Genomic DNA, 8,413 nt, shown 5'->3' on the forward strand with positions numbered 1-8,413 from the left:
GTGAAAACGAACGTAAACTGGAACAGCGGTTCGATGAGGTTCGAGCGGAACTTTCATGCAATTCAGTGAATGTTGAAGCAACAAATGAATGTTGCCAAACATACTCACGGGTAGTCTGTCTGCTGTCGGGAAAACAAGTGCAACATTCTTGCTTATCCTTATCTCTGGGGGGTGAACTGTCTGTTGTGTCTGTTATCAGTTCAACAGCGGCACGTGTTTGTGGGTATACTTCAGGTCTTAATCTTAGGTTCTTCTCCAGGGTCTATCAGTGGAGCAACACCCTCAGGCGGGAATTATCATGCCGTCCCCTCTGAGCGAAGCATTTGGCTGCACTTGTACCTGCCTCTTTCTGACGCTAGTCTGGCTGCAACTCAGCCTGATCAATGCGTTCCTGGAGCTCCTGCAGTTGGCTGTGCCGCTGCATCTGGTGAGGCAACATGACTTGGAGGATGCAGAGCAGCACATGGCCGCCGAGTGTACACTGGGAGCTATAAGTAAACGAATGATTGCCTTTTGAATGGACTCACAGTGGATGCTGCCATATAAGTACTTGTATATATTTTATTTATATTTAAATAATTCCCATTTAATAATTAATCTAAAGACTGTGCAAATATTGAACGGATAGTGAAGAGCAAACACTTTATGAGTATTGACTTAATAGCATATAAAATGTGAATTTTATGTGATTTAGAAAACAATAAAAGGAGTGTACATTAATTGAATAGAAAAGTAATACATTTTTGTATATTTATAAACATGTACATATGTCTTAACATTATGTACGTATGCTAATTGTATTTATTTCCACAATAAAACGAACATTTTTGGATCACATGCTATATTTTTGTCTCAAAATTTGGTCTTAATTTCATTTATTTATTTTGCATTCCCCAGCTAACCAACAATTTCAATTTCCCATTAAAATTCTCCCACACACACACACACAAGCACACACAAAAGCACACACACAAGGGAAGAGCAGAAATTTTAATTAAAAATTCATTTTGTGGCAGAAGCCGAGCCAAAAGGTGTCATCTACATTTTTGGACAGCTTCTGCCGCTTATCTACTGTTGACATATCTTGTCTTTATGGCCAAGACTTTCTTGTGGCCATAAATTTCATTTGATATTTCTATCAACATGCAATATTGCTGCCAAAAAAAAAAATAAAAGAAACAAGAGGAGAGAAAGGTGGCTCCTTTGCACAGGTTTGTTGCAGTTGAAAGTTTCGAGTTTTTTTTGTTTTTGCCAATTTTGTTCGATTTCTTTTTCTTTGAAACGTTGTTTCGATTTTTTTTCCTTTAACTTTGGTTTCTGTGTAATATTTCATTTGGATGTTGCCTTCGAGGCAAGAGTTTATTCATTTGCATAATTCCCTTGTTTACAATTTGTGTGCCACAGAAAAGAGAGTGAAAAGCGATTGACTTAAATGAAGTTACAACTTGGCAGCAGCAGCAGCAACTAAGTGACTGCAACTGTTGCAAAATAAGAAAATTTATAATATTCAATTTATATGCATTTTTATTCTGTGAGCGAACAACAAGTAGTTCTTGGCCAACAACTGCAACTCGCCTAAGCTGATAATCCCAGATTCCAAGGCGCCAACAGCTGCACCCACTCACTCAGCAGATCACTCCACCTCCTCCACTAGCAATCTTTAAGCAGTTCCTCCTCCTCCTGCTGCTTTTCTTTCGTTGTGATTAATGAGATTTGTCACTGGCTTCATTTGTATTTTCCATGCCGTTGACTTGGCCCTAGGCACCAGAATGCTTCTAGAATGAAGCCAACAACTGACTGACATGCATATAAATTTCATAAATGCTAAGGAGAGAAGCAGAGTGAGCGGGAGGGAGGAGAGCTCCTGCACTTGCACAGCGCCCCCTATCTCCTCCCCTCCTGCAGCCTGCCAGCCCACTCTTTGGGAAATAGCTAAAGACTGCCCAACAGCAGCTGGCGTGGCAAATTTGCATTTTCATTATTTTCAACTCAATTTTCAAAATGAAAATCAACAAAAACAGAAGGAAAGTCGCTTAGCCATGGCTCCTCGCCTTATTATAATACGCATAAAAATAAAGGCCGACGACTCTGAAGACCAACGGCAAGCCCCTCCACTCCCCATAACTAAGTGGCACATTAAATTTACCCGAGCCTATAATTCATTTGTTAAGTCGTGCCTCCAGTTCCCAGTTTCAGTTTCAGTCTCAGTTCCGCTTCCATCGCTGGCCAAGATTATCATGCGTTTGGGGATTGGAATGGGAACCCAAAAGAGCTCACATTTCTGGCATGCCCTTCAAAGCGGGGATGCTACAATAATCTGGAAGAGTTTGTCCTAGTCAGAGAAGAGATGGAACAGAGATTATAGATAAAGACTATTCTGTGCTGAATGCTGAATTAAATTATTGGCCATAAGTTGTACTGGACAAATACCTCCAGAAATTCTAGAAAGTGTATCTAACGCATCACCTCTGGACTCCATTTTTTCCCTTATTGTTTTCATTTGGTTTTGCTTTTTTATTATTATTTTTATTTTTAGTGAATTTGTAGCTGCACTTTTGGCGGAGCCTTCGAGCTCCATTTCGTCTCGTCTCGGGCCTTGGGTGAGTTATGGGTGGCAATAAATTTATATGACATATAAATGTAAATAATTGAGCAGCGCGGAGCCGCCGTCTAGAGTTGTCACAGCCGTGGGTAGGTTGGCCCGTTGCAAGGGGGGTGCCAGTGTTCCTGGGTGCCTTGTTGACTCCGTGATTGATGCCGGACCTCACATCCGGCAAACAGTGCTCATCCTACTGCTGCCTCCAACAAAGCGAAACTCATTCTCATCCTCTCCAGCTTCTATGGGATGGTCACATACACCGCCCCCTTCTGCTCCCATGCTTGGCTCGGCTCCCATAAAATCCCCTTAATGGCCATTTTGGGTCAAACATTTAATTTAAAGTTTTATTGCATTTTATTTGAATTTTTGTATGCCGGTCAGCTCCAGCTCAAACAGTGAGCGGATACTTGGGGAAGGGCGATGTCATGTCTATTTTCAGTTTCTTGATAACATGGTTGATCTGATCCTGGCTCTTCAGAGCGTAGGCCTCGAAGGGCAGCACATTGAAGCGACTGATCCGATTGCCGGAGATGTTCATGAGGAAGTTGTAGTAGCTGGGACGTAGGCTACGCGCTTCCAGGATGGCCGCATGGAAGAGCACGCCCGTGAAGAAGCCATACATGATCATGTTGAAGTGTGGCCATTCCGGCAGCTTGCCCTCGGCAATGCCCCAATTGTACAGCAGCTGCAGGGCCTTCCACATCAGATACATGGCCACCGTGGTGTTGGGGAAGCGGAGCAGCCCAATGGAGCCAATCAAGCCAGCGGGAATGGCAAAGAGAGCGTTGTCATGACCGCAGGTGTGTCGCAGGCCACAGGAAATTGTCTGTGGAGATGGAAATTAGAATAAGAAGCGTCTCTTTCGAGTGTCGAAGTCTACACACCTTGTAGAGCAGTGAGAAGCTACCCAAAGCCAGTCCCAGCTGCAAAGAACCCTTGTTGAAGATCTGTTTGCGCCACTGCATCTTCATCTTAACAATCTTGGTTATGTTGAGCAGTAGCTTCAGGCCAACCTGCAGACCCAGGCCGCCCAGGAATGGCTTTAATCCGCCGTAGAGAGCATACGGAGCACAGCCCTGTCGATGTGGACAACTGGGATGCTTGGCGGTCCTCAGGCGGTCGTACACCTGCACATAGGCGAAAATACTTTGGAAATTCAAAGGCCGCTGTCGGGAGCTTTGTGTGGTGGTGACAGTTGGTGTTTTGAGCGGACCCTCCTCCTCCTTGCCAAGAATCACACGCAGGCCCTTGAAGGTGGCATCCTTGGCCACCGTTTTGTGGAGCCCCACCCGGTAAAGATACATCAAAGCGGTGATGCTCAGGCCCATGATGAGCACTTGTCCATTCGGAAGGGAGCGGACCAAGCCCCTCGACTCGAGCATATTCCAAACGGTCTCAATGCCCACATTGGCCACGTACAGGGCCAGTGGCGTGCGACGCTCCGGCCGCTCTATGGCAATGCATAGCGAGCTGGCCAGAAACGAAGGAAAAAAGGCCACGGTTGAGAAGTAAAAGCGACCCAGGAGCTGTCGGATTAGGCACACGCTAAAGACGAAGAGCCCTCCGTTCATGGAGAGGAAGGCAGTCGACTGGAGAATGCCAGTAAGAGTGCGCCAAAGGTCCTGCAGCCTAGGCACACGCATCCTCATGATCAAAGCGAGCTGCAAAATTGAATAAATATCTTATAAATCTATTAAAATCAAGGTATTTCATTATACACACCAAATAAACCGTGGAATAAGTGCGAAAACTAGGCGCAACCTCAGCGAGCATCATGCCTGCTGCTGCAGCGGCACAACTGGAGGTCCATGGATGCACATACTTGTGGCAGCTGCACTCGATGGCTGCTCCAAGAAGCTTACTTTGTGCTGCCATTTTGGGAGGGGCCTTGAATATTGGATTATGCTTTGGGAATTATGATTATCGTATTGGCCAAGAATTGGGCAGAAGATGATAAAGCTTATCGGCTGTTCAGCTGCTCGACCAAATATCGCTCAAAGTGCAAACATGCCACCCAATTGGAACCTTGAAGCGTCACAAAATCTCAGTTTTCACCAAATATGTGGTACTTGTGGTAAGGCGGAGTAATCCTTAGTGATATCCGTTGATTTGTAGCCAGAGATCAGTTTGGAATTTCCGCCTTAGTTGAAAGTTTTTCACGTTTTGTCCCGTTCAGCCATTCACATAATACTGATTTGAGGTCTGTGTGGACGCACTTTAGTAGCTCCATCGAACTCGTTTATCAACAATTTCTAGCTCTTCTCTTAGCGTACGGCAAGTGCCTGGTGTGCCTGAAGTGCGCCTAATACCAATGCTTATCGACAGAATGAACACACGAAATTGTGGAGGTTCTTGGCTCGCGGTCTTATGGTAGCTACGTCACCGGCTGTGGTTGTTTTCTTATCTATATTTAAGAGAATCCACTCTTAATTATTGAAAGGCAACGAACCTGGTGTTTATTTTTATACCCCGGAATCGGAATTTAGTGGGGTATATGCGCGGAAAGATTAAACACTCATAAATCTTTGTTAAACATATGTTTTTATTGAAAACAGGCACCACAAAAAAACAGTCGCAAATAATTTACAATGCACCCCCCTTACCCACAAGTGATAAAATCGCTTAGCTTAGTGACCCGTGTGGCAAAGAACTGAAACGTTGAACGCACTGTACAGCACTGAGGCACACGCAGAGATGGTTAGAGAGACTCTTAGATATATATACACCTGGCTGAATAATGATACTGAATGTACAAATAGTTTGCTTAAAGGGGGGGTATTTGCTTAAGAAGCAAACGCGAACGCTGGGAGTATTGATTTCTCGACAATTTTTAACGAATTGATAGTGTCCATCGCCTGTTGCTGTGTGCTCAGGCCGAACACATCAAAGGCGCTCAGATTAAAGCGGCTCAGTCTGTGGGTGAGAACGAATAATCAATACAGTAATTTTAATGCTGACAAGGCAATAAATGGAGCGAGCTGTTACGCACCTATCTCCCGATATGGCTTGCAGAAACTTGTAGTAGCTGGGGCGCAGAGTCTTGGGCTCTAGGATGCCCGCATGGAAGAGCACGGCCGTGAAGAAGGAGTAGAGGTAGAGCATAAAATTGGGAATCACTGGAATGATGCCCTTCTCTTGGCCAATCGAACAGAGTATCTAAGGGGGAACACAAAAAAGCGTTGCAACTGGAAGCCCAACAGGGATAACTTATTTTCTTAGCTCACCTGCAGAGCCTTCCACATGACATACAGGGCCACTGTATTGTCTGGATACTTGGTGAAGGCCAGCGAAGCCACCAGACCAGCAGGAATGGCAAATGCGGCCTCATCTCTATTGAAGCTATGACGTAGCAGACAGGAAATAGACTGAAAAGAAAACACCAAAATGACACTCAGCAATCAGAAATCAGAAACGGCAAACACTCACCTTATAGAGAAAAGAGAAGCCGCCCATGAAGATGCCCAAAGGCAGGATGCTGCGGTCAAAGATGTGCTTCTTCCACTGCATTTTGCCACTGGCTATCTTGCTGACATTCATAACCAGCTTCAGGGCCACCTGGAGAACAACGCCACCCACAAAGGGCTTGATGCCGCCGCTGATGGAGTAGGCAACGCAGCTCTGTTTGTGGCGGCAGCTGGAGTGCTTAGCGTTAAGGAGATTGCTGTAGACGCGCACCCAATCGGAGACGGTCGAGAAGCTGACGGTGGGGCGGTGTTGCGGTGGAGCTGGTTGCTCCCCGGGCAATGTCTCCCAATCGTTGAGTATTGGTCCGGCCTCCTCCTTGCCCACGAAATGGCGCAGAATGTTAAAAATCGAATCCTCGGTGTGTCCACGTCGGTATATATATAGCAGCGCCGACATGCTCAGCCCGAAAATGAACGCTTGTCCGTTTGGAATGGAGCGCACCCAGCCGCGGGATTCGGCCATCTTCCAGAGCGCCTCCGTGGCCACATTGGCCACGTACAAAGTGAGCAGCGGACGGCGGGCTGGACGCTCCACCAGAATGGCCGTGAAAGAGGCAAAAAAGCAGGGCACAAAGGCCACTGTGCTGAAGTGATAGCGTCCGAGCATGTTTCGGAGCAAGCAGTTGTACAGAATGAAGGTGTACGCATTGGTCACCAGGAATGCCGTCGACTGTATGATTCCCAAAAGGGTGCGCTTGAGATCAGTCATATTTGGCACACGATGGCGCATCAGCAAGGACAAGGCATAGACCACTGTGTAGACGCGCAGACAGTAGGGCGTGGCCGAGAGCAGTATCCCCGCGGTGGCACTCGCACAATGATCCGTCCATGGATGCTGGAAGTCCTTGCAGCTGATGCAAAGTGGGTCCAGTAGCTTGCTCTGTCCCGCCATAATTCAATCCAATGTTAATCTTTGGGTGTCTGGAAACGAAAAGACCGCAAATTAGTCACTGATAAACCGTATGCGGTGCTGTTCCAAGTCCAAGACTGATTTTTGAACCTTTAATCTTATCTAGAGACTCCTACAGCCGAGTGGTCTGAGGCTTTATTTGGGGTTGCTATCGGAACATGGAAATTAGCTCGAAATAAATGTAGATTTAGCTGGCTCGAGTGTTGACTGCAGCTACTGCTGGCCAAAGCAGAACTGAATCCAGTAGCTGGCGGAATTGGCTTGTTGGATTGCAGTATCTATGGACATTTATTATTGTCTATTGATTAGATAAATTCGCGATTAGCCGGCGGTGCAGTGCCAAGGAACAAAGACCAAAGCAGACACCCTGTATGCGGATTACAGACACGACTGGGGGGCTGTATACTTCGACACAAGTAGCTGCTCCATAACTCAGCTTTTGCAACAGCTAATAAATATGTATAAAAAGTAAGATGATAATGTAATATACATGAGGAACAGAGTCCCAACTGGCTAATACAACTGCGAACTTTGTATGCAAATTATGTGTTTTCTTTCAGAGTGATATGACAATTACCGGTCAAGACCTTTGGCCAATGCGGTGATAAGGTGGCTCAGACTGCTCGCAATTTCAGCAACCTTCCCCGTTTGGTTCAAGTTGTACTCACGTCTCAACTGTTATGCACTTTACTGGGGATAATGGGCAATAATAAAGCAATTGCTAGTTAATCGCAGATTTGTGCGCTCTCTCTTCTGCCGCTCTCCCCTCACAATTGATACGTATTCGTTGCTCTGTTGCTCTAAAATTGAATTAAATTAGTTTTACTGCTGCTGCTGCTGCTGTGGCGGGCGACAACGACGACGACTTTTCGGTTTTTGGCAATTTTGTGTCTGTTGTCAAAATGTTGATTTCATGACGCACTGCGATTGCTCTGTTTAAACTTTAAACTTTCAAGCACCAAGAGGGTCGCAGTTACTGCACTTTGCCTACAAGCAGTCTGTGATTGTTATAGTTTAATGCTTTAATTATAATTCGAGTTCCAGCATCAGTAAGAGTCCACAAAAACAACAACAAGTGGTCGCCGGGGCGCGGTGTCGCGTCTGCTTAGGCGACCAGCAGATGCAGCTGCGCACTAACTAATCTAACTATTGTTTATTGTTACAGTTGCCACAGTTTTCGACTGCCCACATAATGTTTTATCAGAGATTTAATAAAATGTTTTTTATTTCGCGTGTAAACAAAGAAATTATCGTTATCGGTCTGAGCTGGAGACGATATATCGTTTGCAGGGAGAGGTGATACTTTATTCTGCGTTTCGTGCCAATCAGCTTTTGTTTGGCGGAGGTAGAGCGCGCATTTGAATTTTGATTTTGAATTTAAGATTTTACATTAGACATTCCTTTCTCTTTAGATTCGTGAAACAACTTTGGTGAGAATGA

General features: G+C 45.5%; 3 protein-coding genes across 4 annotated transcripts; 1 reads left to right on the forward strand and 2 right to left on the reverse strand.

The window, feature by feature from the left end:
- Nucleotides 1–251: 251 nt before the first annotated feature.
- Nucleotides 252–702, forward strand: LOC117586244. Its single transcript, XM_034276182.1, has one exon. The coding sequence runs from the start codon at nt 299–301 to the stop codon at nt 515–517; it is 219 nt and encodes a 72-aa protein (XP_034132073.1). The 5' UTR covers nt 252–298; the 3' UTR covers nt 518–702.
- Nucleotides 703–2,925: 2,223 nt separating this feature from the next.
- LOC117586434 (transmembrane protein 135-like) lies at nt 2,926–4,796 on the reverse strand. Its single transcript, XM_034276470.1, has 3 exons — nt 4,322–4,796; nt 3,484–4,260; nt 2,926–3,425 (listed from the first exon to the last, which is right to left on the reverse strand). Exons 1-3 carry the CDS (start codon nt 4,472–4,474, stop codon nt 2,988–2,990), a joined length of 1,368 nt encoding a protein of 455 aa, XP_034132361.1. The 5' UTR covers nt 4,475–4,796; the 3' UTR covers nt 2,926–2,987.
- Nucleotides 4,797–5,121: 325 nt separating this feature from the next.
- On the reverse strand, nt 5,122–8,185 carry LOC117586300 (transmembrane protein 135). 2 transcript variants are annotated; one of them, XM_034276256.1, is made up of 5 exons: nt 7,642–8,185; nt 6,026–6,984; nt 5,824–5,964; nt 5,589–5,755; nt 5,122–5,512 (listed from the first exon to the last, which is right to left on the reverse strand). In XM_034276256.1, exons 2-5 carry the CDS (start codon nt 6,953–6,955, stop codon nt 5,383–5,385), a joined length of 1,368 nt encoding a protein of 455 aa, XP_034132147.1. In that variant the 5' UTR covers nt 6,956–6,984; nt 7,642–8,185; the 3' UTR covers nt 5,122–5,382. The 2 variants fall into 2 exon arrangements, with proteins under 2 accessions (XP_034132147.1, XP_034132148.1); XM_034276257.1 differs by lacking the exon at nt 7,642–8,185 and adding an exon at nt 7,064–7,201.
- Nucleotides 8,186–8,413: the final 228 nt, after the last annotated feature.

The sequence above is a fragment of the Drosophila guanche genome, unplaced genomic scaffold (genome assembly GCF_900245975.1).
Source record: "Drosophila guanche unplaced genomic scaffold, DGUA_6, whole genome shotgun sequence".
Lineage (NCBI taxonomy): Eukaryota > Metazoa > Arthropoda > Insecta > Diptera > Drosophilidae > Drosophila > Drosophila guanche.